Source organism: Odocoileus virginianus, chromosome 25, assembly GCF_023699985.2.
Source record: "Odocoileus virginianus isolate 20LAN1187 ecotype Illinois chromosome 25, Ovbor_1.2, whole genome shotgun sequence".
NCBI lineage: Eukaryota > Metazoa > Chordata > Mammalia > Artiodactyla > Cervidae > Odocoileus > Odocoileus virginianus.
Genome location: NC_069698.1, coordinates 1,168,699 through 1,182,620, shown reverse-complemented (window position 1 = coordinate 1,182,620; position 13,922 = coordinate 1,168,699). Strand labels below are relative to the sequence as shown.

The following is a 13,922-nucleotide window of genomic DNA, read 5'->3' as shown; positions in this document are numbered from 1 at the left end:
AGACAGGAGAGATGCAGGTTCAGTTCCTGGGCTAGAGAGATCCCGCGGAGGAGGGCATGGCAGCCCACTGCAGCGTTCCTGCCTGAAGAGTCCCATGCACAGAGGAGCCCGGTGGGCTGAGTCCACAGAGTCACAGTCGGACACGACCGACGCGGCCGAGCGTGCGTGGTTGTCACATAGCTGCTACCATTCTAAATGCATACCCCAGAAGCTAACTCATCACTCAGGGCAGATACCTGAAGGCATCAGAACTTAATTCTCCTGAAACCGATTGGGAAGAACTGCACTAAGTGTCAGCTTTCTACCAAGTCAGTCATAGAAAATAGACAAAGAAAAGCATTGAGTGTAGATTAGGCAGAGACAGTGACATTGGAGTCTCAGAGGAGTGGTAGTGAGAGACAGCTGAATTAAGGGACTGTAGTATAGCAAAACACTTTTGGGAAAATTGAACAACAGATGCCCCATAGCAGAAGAGTTGTTGTATAATTGATGGCTTCTTCTTGATGTATGAGATATTATATAGTTACTAAAATTGTAGTTAAGAGAAGTATTCCTGCTTGAAAATAAAATGAGCCACAAAATTGTAGGAATGCCATGATTACATTTATATAGACACTGGAAACAAAGAGGAAGAAGTGAAGTATATGATAATGACTATATTAGTATATCAAAGAAGGCAATGGCACCCCACTCCAGTCCTCTTCTCGTGGACAGAGGAGCCTGGTAGGCTGCAGTCCATGGGGTCCCTAAGAGTCAGACACAACTCTTAAGAGATGGATTGGACAGATGTTTAGAATTTGTGGAGCAGAAAGAAAGAAGGGAGTATCCGAGAGAAAGAATGTGTGCTTTAGAGACCTACAGAAGGGCCCTCTGAAGTCTTTGGTTTAGAACTTACTGTGTACACGTGGAAGACACTTTGGAGGTGGAGGAAAGAACCAACAGGAAGAAGTGGTCTTCACAATCCTGGTGTTAATACAGGGCTGGGAAAATGCCGTATTCCTCCAGATCAGAGTGCAGAGGGTCCTGGGTAGGAGAGGGGGCAGCAGCAGAACCTCTCGGGACGAAGTGCAGAGAAGTTGGCTAAACGCTGGGGAGTGTGAGAAAGGTAACTTTAGAAAGCCGGTGTGGTCTGCACCCAGGGGTTTGATTCCCTTCAGAGGAAGCAGAAGTAATATAATTTAAAATTAACTGTAAAATAATTTTTAAATTTCCTCAAGAATAAAAACCTCTATTGATGGCACAGGTTATTCACACCGACTCTGCCATGGTTGGGGGATGGACAGGTGAAATATTAAAAACCATTGAGAACTTCAAAGAAATAACAACATAGTAAGGAATACACACTAAAATCTAAGAAAAGGTAGAAACATAGAAATAAACCTAGCTCTGAAAGCTGAAATCTGTATTCAACCTTGGGGACATTCAGCAATTCATTAGAGATACCTAAGATGATGAGCTAAGATTTTGAGATCCTTGAGAAGTGAGAGAGACAAATATCTAAATGTAAGTCTGCTCGAGATGGGATGTCTAGTAACCTTTCTTATATTCTCCTGGTACCCAGCACCTTAACATTTTCAGAAGAGTGTTCACCCACAGCAAACCAGCCTTATTACAGACTTTGAGTCTTGGTTTATATCACTTGAGTAATCTGAAATTGAGGTCCTGGGCTGGATAGTGTTCCTAGAAGCTAGCTTAGCAGAAGAAAAGAAAGATCTTTTCTGGAAGAAAGGTACTGTATTCTAAGCCTCAAATTATTTCTACCTTAATCATTCAAATTCAAGCATCTGCTTGAATGACCAGGCATACAAGTAAAGAAGACCCAGAAGCAGCCAGTACAAACAAGAAGAGAAATAGACCTGTGTAAGATGTTGGAATTATCTGACCTAGGCTATTAAACAGCAGTGCTTACCATTTGAAGGGATAAGAAATTCAATAAATTATTGAATTTCTGCAGAGAACAGGAAACTATCAGTCGTGTCCATCTCTATGCCCCCGTGGACTCTATAGCCTGCCAGGCTCCTCTGTCCATGGGGTTCTCCAAGCAAGAAACCTGGAGAATTCCCTTCTCCATCCAGAGACTGAACCCAGGTCTTCACTGCAGGCAGATTCTTTACCATCTGAGCCACCGGCAAAGCCCACGTGTGTGTGTGTGTAATGTTTATGTATGTATATAATGTATATGTATATATAATATGTATATGTGTGTGTGTATATTTATTTCACACAGTAATTGTAAATATCACAGTAAGACAGTCACATGATTTTTTTGGATTCACACTGTTATAAAGATTATGTTTATACTACACTGTAGTCTGTTAAGCGTGCAATAGCATTGTCTTAGCAGTGTATATATTTTAGCTAAAAAATCATTGTATTGCTAAAAAATACTTACCATCATCTGAGTCTTCAGCCAGTTTTAATGTTTTTACAGTAGTAACATCTGAGATTGCAGATCATCATAACAAATATAATAATAATGAAAAAGCTTGAAATATTGTGAGAATTACCAAAATGTGACAAAGATAGGAAGTGAGCAAATGCTGTTGGAAAAGTGATGCTAATAGATTTGCTCAATACAGGGTTACCAGAAGCCTTTAGTTTGTGAATAATGCAGTATCTGTGAAGCACAATGAAGTGAGGTGTGCCTGTATATAAAAAAGTTAACTGATGAATTTTATACATTTGAATTAAAAACTTCTGCTCATCAGAACACTATAAAGAGAGAAGCCCTAAATGGCAGAAGATATTGCACATATAATCAGAAATGGACTCTCCCCAATCAGTAAGAAAAAAAAAAATGGACTTTAATAGGTATTTTCAGAAAAACCCCAGATGGCTCATGAATAAGACAAGATTCTTAATGTCATTTATAGTCTGAGAAATTAAAATCAGGGCCTCTATTATGTGCTGTTATACATTGCCAGGCTTGTCAGACACTGAGAAGTCTGGCAGTGTGAACTGCAGCGGGTGTGTTGGGACCAACCGGAGTGCTAAGGCTGAGAGCAAGTTGGTGCTCTGGAAAGCTTTTTGGGCTTGCTTGGTAAAGGTGGAAATAAACATAAAAGCAGGAGGAAAACTAGAGAGACTGTTTTTACACATATACCAAGATACATGAGTGAAAATGTCTTTTAAAAAATCATTTTTTTCCAAAGAGGAAACACCAATATTCAACAGTAAATGAACCATACAGTAGTTAAGACTAACCATAAGTAGTTAACCATACAGAGTTAAGTACATAAGTAGTTAAGTAGTTATAATTTATACAGTTGTATGCAAATCTAAATGATCTAAAAGTAAAACAAAGAATTGTAAAATAATAATTGAAGGCTAAATGATCCTACATGAATAAATCTCAGGAACAGAAAATTGAGACAAAAATATATTTTAAAAATGAGCCAATTAAAAATTTTGGAAATGAAAAAAGTCTTTTAGATTAAAAACTTAATGGACACAGTAAACTACAGGCTGGAGCCAAAGAACACAAAGTGAGTACTAAGGGATTTATACAGAAAGGAGCGTATGAAATTTACTGGAAAATCTGCAGAGATTGCTAGCATGCATGTGGAGGGTAGATTAACAGGGTCGACCACTAAGGTTACTTCTCCTGCAGAGGGTCTTTCTTAACATCAGATAAAGGTAGGTAGCAAGTACGTTTCAGTAAGCACAACTCTTAATGACACTATATTTTAACAGTTGTAATTTAAATATAAACATTTTTGCCACAACTTGAAGCATTATATATTAAAACTGTGTTTTTATTTGCCATTTCAGAATAATAGTACCTTTAATCTCCTAATGGAAATTATGATCAAATTCGCAGATTTTTTTTATATGTTAACTTTGGAAGAAACTCATTTGTCCCTATAGAAAAAGGTGTGTCTCTATCAGGGCAGGGGAACCATCTTTGTGATGGTTATATGAAGTCTTGCTTCTAGATTGGCCTGACCCAATCTTCTCTGGTTCTAAGAATCCATTTGGTGTTGGCATTGTGTGTGTGTAATTTACATTCAGTTGTCCCTAAGTTTATGAAATGTGGCTAGATGTGGCTTGGAAGGAGTAAATATGCTCTTAATTGAAATGTAACTAATTTTTTAAAATTTAAACAGTTGAACCTACTGTGAGCCTGATAAAAGGGCCAGATTCTTTAATTGATGGAGGAAATGAAACAGTAGCAGCCATTTGTATCGCAGCCACTGGAAAACCAGTTGCACATATTGATTGGGAAGGTGATCTTGGAGAAATGGAATCCACCACAACTTCTTTTCCAAATGAAACAGCAACAATTGTCAGCCAATACAAGCTTTTTCCTACCAGATTTGCCAAAGGAAGGAGAATTACTTGCGTTGTGAAACATCCAGCCTTGGAAAAGGACATCCGATATTCCGTCATATTAGATATACAGTGTAAGTAAATGATAATGTTTGCTTTTTAAGCATTATGTGTTTTAATATTATTCCTCTAACATAATTCTGTATCAAATTGTATTAAGTTTGTATATGTAGTATCCTTATATTGCTGTAGATTTTCCTTGTTGACAGTTTTTCTTAATTAAAAAAAATATTTTCTTGGAAATTTCATTTAACCAGAACATTATTGTTAGTTTGTAAAGGCAGTGATTAAAGTTGCTGTCTCACTTTAAATTATTTAGCCTTGTCTTTTTTAGACCTTAAAAATAGGCTAGACTTAGGTGAATTGTGGAAATTTGTACCTCAGAATGTTCAGTACTTGGAGAAAAACATCTGCTTCTCCAATCCAGTTAATTTAGCTGTTGTTCATTTTTATGAGTGCTACCCATGATATTTTCAGTAAGAATCTTTAATTTGCTAGTTGCATTTTAATTAGCTGGAAAATTTTTTCTTTCAATGTTATTTGTAGTCACATTTTGTTGATGACATTCTAAGATCCTCATCAAGGTAAAACAGTAAAGTGATCATTGGGATAATAGATAAAGTCCAAAGTGGGCCATCCTGTGCTGCCTTTTCCTTAATGGATGCTCTCTTGTGTGTGTGTTTGTGTGGAGAGATAAATATGTGTGTGTGGATATCATATGTATGTGATACATATGTGTATATAGTTCCCCTTTTTATAAAGTTTCTCACTTTTTATATAGTCTTTGTGTAGCATTTTAAAATTTGAGCAAGAGAAATGCAGATAGCTTATAGTAAAGATAATGAAAGTTAAGTAGGTTAAAGATAAAATTATGAAAAGTCTCTGGGTTCTTGTGTCATTTCCATCCATGCACAGATCATAAATCTAGATAGGTTTTTGAAGGAGATGTTCTGTTTTTTGTTGTTTTGTTTTTTTGATATGACATACATGGAATTTTAATTTACACATATTCGTTACACTTGGTATGATTGTTTTGAAAACTAATTATAAGGATCTTTTTCAACATTTATAGAGTTAAACTTGAGAAGCTGTCTTATGTGGATTTTATTACCATTGTATTCTTGAGTGCAAATACAGTCCTAGTAGTAGTCCCTCCTCGTAATTTGTCAGTATCCATGAAGGGTTGGTTACAAGACTCCTGCTTGTGCCAAACTCCAGGCATGCTCCAATCCTTTATATAAAATGGCATATATTTGCATATAACCTACACACATCCTCCTGTGTTCTTTAAATCATCTGTAGATTGCTTATAATACATACTCAATGTAAATGTTATATAAATAGCTTTAAATTTAATGTAAATACTATGGAAATAATGGCTGATATGCAGCAAATTCAAGTTTTGATTTTTGTACTTTTCTAGAATTTTTTTTTCCTGAATATTTTTCATGCACAGTTGATTGAATCCACAGAAGCTGAACCCATAAAGATGGCTGGCTGTACCTTCTTTTCTCCTCATTTTTCTGTCTTGTACATACTCTTAAATTTTTCTTTTTTCTTATAAAATTTAGATTCAGTTATAAGTCCATTAATATTTTTCTCATATGTATTTTCTCTTCCCTGTGTCTGATAATGACTGAAATTTTCATCGATTATGTATACTCTTATTTTTTGTTTGCCTAAACACAATTTTAAAATATAAAAATATTTCTCCTGATGTAAGACTTTATAATTACAGCTTAGACTTGCTGGCCTATACCTAAAATATTCTTCCTTGCTATTGTTAATTAGGCCCTAAAAAACATGTAAGCAAAGTTTGAGGAGATAAAATCTTATATGCAAAATGCATATCTCAAAATTTAGAGGTATTCTTTGAGGATACTTTAATATCTATCTTATCCTCTGTTGAAAATAAACACACAGATACCTGTACTGTTCTTTCAGCAACAATAATTATTACCAATTTTAAGTTAGAAAAAAATGTTAATTCTTGGTATTTATGAGGTAGGCCTTTTAAAATCATTAAGGTACTTGTACCTTAGTAGAAGTTTGACTTTTCCCCACTGTTTTCTGTAAACCTCCCTTGACTTCAGGCTTCCCTGCATAGTTAGAAGACTGACCTGGTCTCTCTCACATCCCATCTGGCCTGCTGTTTATCTCGTTTACCTGTGGAGCTCACAGAAGGGTTGAGGGTCTCCGCACCAAACTTAAGTGTCACTTCTTTACCTTCTTTCTTATCATTCTATATTTTTCATTGCTAGTCCTCATAACAGATTTTTGTTAAATTTTTTAAAATGTTATCTTCCCTGTTACTGTTAGAGTATAGGTATTATTATAAATACAGAATATCGATACTAAATATCTAAAACAGTGCCTGTCACTTAATAGGAGCTAAACGAATGATGGTTCAGTAAATGATTAGTATTGGAATTCACAGTTTGAAAGTATACATTTATATTGATGTTAGATGTGGATAATTACTCGTTTAATTATATAGTACATATGCTAAAAGACCTTTAGGAGTGGATAAAAGTTCATGTTTTGGAACAGTTCAGCCTCAGAAAATTTACTTTAGTTGTAATTATAGTCTTAAAAAGTTTGTCATATCTCTCATGCCCAGTGGATATTAATTAAGTGTATGATATTAATTATATTAATTATAATATAATTTATTTTAATATTAATATTAATTTAAACATATTAACTGTGATGTAACACTTATTAATTAAATGCATGAATTTTATAATTTTTTATAATTGATATCTCAGGGCAGTTTTATGTAGTGGCTTTCTGCTTAAATGCCATGTCTCATTATCAAATTACTGTATTTTCTTTTTCATATACTTCTGCATCATAATAGGACTCATATTTTGCTTTTGGTGATTGTAAGCTTGTGAATGTTCTTTCATTGTGTCCAAAATAACTAGCATTGTACATGCATGTGGCTGTCTAGTGTTTGGTGCTCATCGTCCACCATCCATTCGTTCGTTTAGTTAAATACCCAGAGTTTATGGAGTTTGTTCTTGTTCAGTTGCTGAGTCGTGTGCGACTCTTTGCAACCCCATGGACTGTAGCCTGCTGGGCTCCTCTGTCCATGAGGTAGGTTTTCCAGGCAAAAACACTGGAGTGGGTTGCCATTTCCTTCCCCAGGGGATCCTCCCGATCCAGTGCTGGAACCCACGTCTCCTGCTTGACAGGCGGGTTCTTCGCCACTGAGCCGGTTGGGACTGAACACCACATTCCTTACTTCTTGTATGTGTGAGAGGAGGGGAGCACACAGCTTCTCCAGCTGTAAAGTTGTTAACACTTCATCACTGTATATTGCATCTGTTGTTAACAAAAGATAATCTGCTGTGTAATGCATTTATTTTATAGATGCTCCTGAGGTTTCAGTAACAGGCTATGATGGAAACTGGTTCGTAGGAAGAAAAGGTGTTAATCTCAAATGTAATGCTGATGCAAATCCACCACCCTTCAAATCTGTGTGGAGCAGGTAATAATGTTGATAGTTCTAAAGAGGAATTATTTAAAAGTCAAAAGTGTTCTTCAGTGCATATTTGAAGTTGTTTCTATCAGTGTAATACATGATGACAGTAATAGCTGGAAATGAAGGGTTTCTGCGTGTTTTTCTGTCTCACCTCTCCCCGCCTTCCAGTCCCCTCAGTTCTGTTTCTCAGGGGCTACCTTGGCAACTTTAGTGATTCCTCCTGGCATTTATCATCATAGGTCTTAAACTTACTTCCTCAACTACTAATTTTTAACACTTGACTTATTATGAAAATGGAAATTTAGTTTTATCTCTACCTCTTCACAAATATACCCATATACATATTCCTGCCCTTTGTCATCTCAGTGACGTTAAGCAGCCTTTAAGTTGTGTAATCATTGCCTCTCTATAATAAATAAAATTATTTACTGAGAACTAAGTAGTATACTATAATTCTGTTTTCTTTTATTTTTTAAAACTGTTTGTTTTTCCTGAGGTTAATAATTCCTTCTTTTTACTTGTGTAGTTTTTACTGACAAGCCTTAATTCTCTTTATTGGTGAAATTTCAGACTGTTCTGCTGAGATTTCATTCTTATTTCTCAGTATTTGCAATTTCTACCCCCTCCAACCTCACCTTTTCACTCTGGAGAATTATCTGTTAACCTGTGAATTCTCTCTTTTCTTTTCTCTATTTTTTTTTCTCCTTTGTTTTCTTGGTCATTTCCCCTACTTTTTTTTTTTTCTTTTCTGTTTGCTCATACTAGAATTCCTGTTTATTGTATACTAAACATTCTTTCTTCTTCAGTTTTCAAATAATTTTTGTTGTTCTCCCAAGATTTCTTTGATTTTTTTCCCCACCATTGCCTGAAAATTTTCTTTTGAGATATTTCCAGTGTCTCTGAGAGTGTTGTCTTATTCTTTGTTCTTTTTCATAGCATCCTTTTCGTCTTTTATGGATGTGTCTTCTTGTTTCTAAATTGGGATACTAGAGTTATTTCCTTGGCAGAGTTTTTCTGTTTCCTGCTTACTTTTTCTTTTTTCTTCCAGGTTCTTTTGTTGTTGTTTGGTCTTTTATTTTGTAGATATTTCTTGATTTTCTCAGTTGTCCATTCATTTCACAGTGATGCATTAAAATGCTGAGTGGAAACTCTCTGTAGTGGGGAGTACTTAATGGGTAGATTCTACTATAGAGGAGGTTATTTCCCTGGAGAAGCTTTAGATACCACTTATTGAAGAGTGGAGTTCTTTTTTTCATGAATTAACCTTCATTATTTTGCCTAAAGCATTGGTATCTGTGCAGAGTTGAGTGGAATCTGTTGTTTTGTTTTTTCAACTTTCAACTAATCTATTTTTAGCCCTCTGCCTGACTGGCCTTCTGCAGGACAGTGGGTCAGACTTTGGATCTTTGGCTTCTTTGGTCCAAGTTGGCTGCTTTCTTATTCCTGTCCCTCCTTCAAGGACTTCTTCAGCCAACAGCAGAGCTTTTCAGCCTTGGCACTGCTGACATTTTGGGCTCGATAAATCTTTGTTGTTGGAGGCAGTCTTGTGAACTCTAGGATATTTTAGTAGCATCCCTGGCCTTGCTTCTCTAGAGTCAGTAGCATACACCTACTCGCAGCTGTGGCCACCAACACTGTTTGAAGGCATACAAGATCTGTCCCCTGGAGACAGAATTACTTCTGTCTTGTTTGTCTGTCTTGTCTGGGGAGCACTGGCCTCATGCATCTGTTGTTTTCCCTGTCTGTCTTCTGTCTTGTTGAAGTTTGTTGACACGTCTTGTGCAGTGAGCTCTGCCTCCTTTTCTCTTTCTCCTTGCTGGTCTTTAGTAGTTCTTCATTCCTTTGCTCCTGTTTGAGATGGTGTTTTGTGGGATCAGAGAAAGAATGTTTGGTTAACCTGTTGTCTTTCAGCAAAGATAAATTTTTAAAGTAGTGAAGGCCTTCCATTTACATTTTCTTCAAAGTGGGAAGCAGGCATTGGTTAAGATGTGTGATAGGGTATATCTGAAAGTCATACACTTCTGAGTTCTCATTCTGGTGTCTGTACTTGGAGCAGTCTTTTGAATAAATCATTTAGCCTTTCTAAGCCTTTGTTTCCTCATTGATAATAGTGCTCTATAGGGTTTTTGTGAGAGTAAAGCTGATGAACCTAAACCATGTAGTGTAGGTACAGAGCCTGTAAGGTGTTTGGCGTGTCCTTTGTTGTGAGTTTAATATGGCATTTATATTTTTCTAGCTTATTTGAATAAACACCTTTAAAGGATTATAAGCCATTTTTATATTTCTCAGAGTTAAAGGGATTAGAATTTAAGGCCCAGAGTACAGAGCTAATTGGTAAGATACATAGACTTCATATTCATTCTTGTACTTTCAGAAAAAGAGTTAACCTTTTGAAAGCTGATGTTTGTAAAAGTGTTCTTTCCAAAGTCCTCTTAAGAAGAAGATATGAAGTTTTTGTTTTTTAAATAATTTAAGAATATTACCTTTACCCTTCAATGCTAAATTAAGTCATAGCAACTCTAAAAGGTTCTATTGGTGGTTTGGATCACAGAACAGAATCCTGTCTCTAGTGCTGATTCGTTTCTCTGTGCCTGTTCATTGCTCTTTGTTCTTACTCCCTTTGTAATTAGTTAGTCTGCTCATGTGCTCAGGCCACTGAAAACAGGGACCACATCTTCCTCACTTGTGCATATCAGCAGCACTATCAGAGAAGAGTGTGGTAAATGGTTCAGTTCTTAATAATTAAATAATGGATGACTGACTGAGTGAGTGAATGAACTTTTTGAAAATCTACTTAACTCGAACTATACTACTAGTTGAGTACCTGGGTTTATTTCACTTTTATCCTCTTATCTTAATAAAAATAATTTATGGGCTGTAAAAACACTTTCAAAATAAAGACTTAACTGGTTCCTCCTCCCTCCATGTGGGATATACCCTAACATGGAAAAATGATGTATACATCATGTATACATGTATACATTTAGTTCCATTGCAATGAATAGCTTTAGAGTTCTTACAGTGAACTTTTATTCCTGTTATACTTTATAGAGCAATGTGCACACCGGATAGAACCTTTTAGCCTAATTAGTATACAAATCATTTTAAAAGAGTTATTACTGATAGCAAAGGGGCCTTGGTTTTTACTGTTACAAATGCCTACTTTATGAGTAAAATTATTTTGTAAGAAGACCCTTGTTGGTGCTTTAGAAGTTAACCATATTTGGAGTACAGTGCAGTATAAATTTATTTGCTCAATATTAAATGTTACTCTTTAAATATGTTACAGAAGGTGCTAAAATATTATCATGTGCTAAAGTGATGACTTTCACTGTGAAAATTGTAGATACATCATGTATGGATTCATAATTCATTGAGAATTGTTTTAATTCTTTTAAGACTATGGGTATGTTTTTAAATACTTCTAATTTTCCAGTTTTCTGAATATAATTCTTTAAAAGTAAATAATTTTTCTCTCTCCTTCTCTCCTATTCCCTCTGTTAGCCTAGCTTCGCTTATATGAATTGATGTTTTAAAAGAATGGGTGTTCTAAATGGGTGTTCTTTATCTGTTGGTTCATCTCTACTAAAATGAAATTTCATAACTTACATGCTTTTATTTCATAGTGAATTTTACCTAAAGGATGCTGATTCTTTCTCTAACAACTGGAAAGTGTAATATCTTACTTAAATAGTTGCCAGTGAATAGAATCTGAAGGTATTTAATTTCATGCTTTTTAAAATCTAGGTTAGATGGACAGTGGCCTGATGGTTTATTGGCTTCAGACAATACTCTTCATTTTGTCCATCCACTGACTTTCAATTATTCTGGTGTTTATGTCTGTAAAGTGACCAATTCGCTTGGCCAAAGAAGTGATCAAAAGGTCATCTATATTTCAGGTAAGTTACTATCTACTCACAAAATGAGTTATGTAGATTATTTCTATAACAACAGTAATAACAATAACACTGTGATGGAGGCAGTAATTTGTACTTGTGAAGATACATATTCCTCAGTGTGAGTTTTTCCAAATAATCTAAAAGAGATATGATAAAATAACTCTACCTGAAATTCATATATAAAGTAGCTTTCCATGACTTAAAAATTGTCAAAATGTCTATACAGTAAGTTCATATACATTTTAAGACCTATGCATATAGCTGAATTTTCAGTTATAATATTACATATAGTCTGTACCTTTCTAGATTCTTTTGTATTTATACAAAAAATAAATAGTGGATTTTTTGTTTGCTTTTGGCAGCTATTCTGCACGCAAGTGTCTTTAATAAATAAAATATCCATTTTGATGACCTTTCTTATTAAATATCTTTGTCACTCAATATGAGCTTATGCCTTATTGAGTTACTAAGAGGTGAAATGGACATGCTACTGAAAATGTGCTGATGAAATAAAATTTAAGATGTTTTTTCTGGTTGGTCCATAAGCCACTAAGAACTTAGATTTTATGCATTTCATTTGTTTCACTGTGAATGTTTTCATCAGTTTGAGTATTAATTTGGGTTTTTACAAAACATAGTTGGAGCTAAAATATTTTTCCAGGGTATGGCTATAAATAATAAATTATCAATGGAATGCTTATTTATAAAGATTATATAAATATTTTAAGCATCTCCTTCTTTATAAAACTGTAGTAATCTTTATTTCTAACAAATGGAAAATGAGAGGAAAAAGGACAAGAACCTTGAGAAGTACAGGTTTGTATAGTAATTCTATAATAGGTATTTAGAGTTTATCTCTGTTCAGTCTAAAACTAATAAATTTTTAAAAATTGAACTATACTTAATTTACAGTGTTTCACATGTACAGCAAAGTGATTCAGTTTTGTATGTGTACATATATTTATTCTTTTTCAGATTCTTTTGCATGATTTTAGAGAAATTTTAAGCTTGCATTAATGTCGCGTTCTTTGTCCTCTGGGATCTCTTAATCTAAGAACAGTTCTCCATATTGTTTTGCATGGCATTTATCACAGCTTGTAGCTGTATGCTTATGTAATCATCTGTCCTCGTATTTGAACAGCCTGTACTTGCTTTGTTATTGTATCCTTAGTGCCTGGCCCCTGGTAGGCACACAAGTTGTTTTTCTTGCATGTATCTCACAAGCAGATTATAGTTTTGTGCATCTCTAGCTAGTCTTTCCTGCCAGTAGCAGTGCTTTGATATAAATCTGTTAGTATATTAGTCTGTTTTTCTTCCCTTTGAGGTTTTTTGTTAAAAAAGAACTTTGAAGCCACAGGAAATCCATATTTAAAATGTAGTTACCTAAGGACTGCATACTTATTATTTCTGTTGTACAGAATTTGGTGTGGGGTATTACTTATAAATCCTAGGCTCAGCGCGTTCTAATTTTGTAATCATTTAAATATCAAGGCTCAATTTTAGCGTCTTATCAATTGGTGGTTTGCCAAATTTATATCATTGGTATTCTGGGTCCATTTCCCAGTCCTGGTTACTTGTGTGTCCCACTGTCTGTTAGTGATCATTAACCCCTTATGGGGGCTTCAGTGGTGGCACTAGAAGAACCCGCCTGCTAATGCAGGAGACCTAAGAGATGTGGGTTCGATCACTGGGTTGGGAAGATCACCTGTAGCAGGACACGGCAACCCATTCCAGATTCTTGCCTGGAAAATCTCGTGGTCAGAGGAACCTGGCAGGGTAGAGTCCATAAGGTCGCAGAGTCTGATATGACTGAAGCGACTTGGCACACACACAGCCCCTTGTATGTAGAAGTATAATTTGCATTCAGAACTGAGCTCCTCATCTTTCTTACGCTTTTTGCTATGAAATCTCTTCCTCTAGGAGTCTCTGTCTGTCTTTTAGTTATTGGTATCTCTGTCGTACACTTGGCTCAGGGCATGAAATCCTTGATACTTATTCTTGATTTTGATTTTTTTTTTTCTCGTACCACACCCCATCCACAACAAATTGGTCTGAACTCTTTCATTATGTGCAAAACCTTACCAATTCTCTACTACTTTGCTAGTACTTTGGCACAAACCATCAGCAGCCCTTGCCTCTCTATAGAACAGTTATTCAATATTCCTACTCTTCAGCCTGTCATCAGTTGAGCAGCCAGATTAACCCTT

The 13,922-nt window shown here is 35.4% G+C and overlaps 1 protein-coding gene across 8 annotated transcripts in view; it reads left to right on the top strand.

Moving 5' to 3' along the window:
- The window catches only part of NECTIN3 (nectin cell adhesion molecule 3), a 131,653-nt gene that overhangs the window by 44,378 nt on the left and 73,353 nt on the right, over positions 1-13,922 (top strand). For all 8 annotated transcript variants that reach the window (XM_070454917.1, XM_070454918.1, XM_070454922.1 and 5 more), the window contains exons 3-5: positions 4,107-4,403; positions 7,705-7,822; positions 11,564-11,715. In XM_070454917.1, coding sequence (XP_070311018.1) covers positions 4,107-4,403; positions 7,705-7,822; positions 11,564-11,715 — 567 coding nt within the window. The remainder of the gene's footprint in view (positions 1-4,106; positions 4,404-7,704; positions 7,823-11,563; positions 11,716-13,922) is intronic.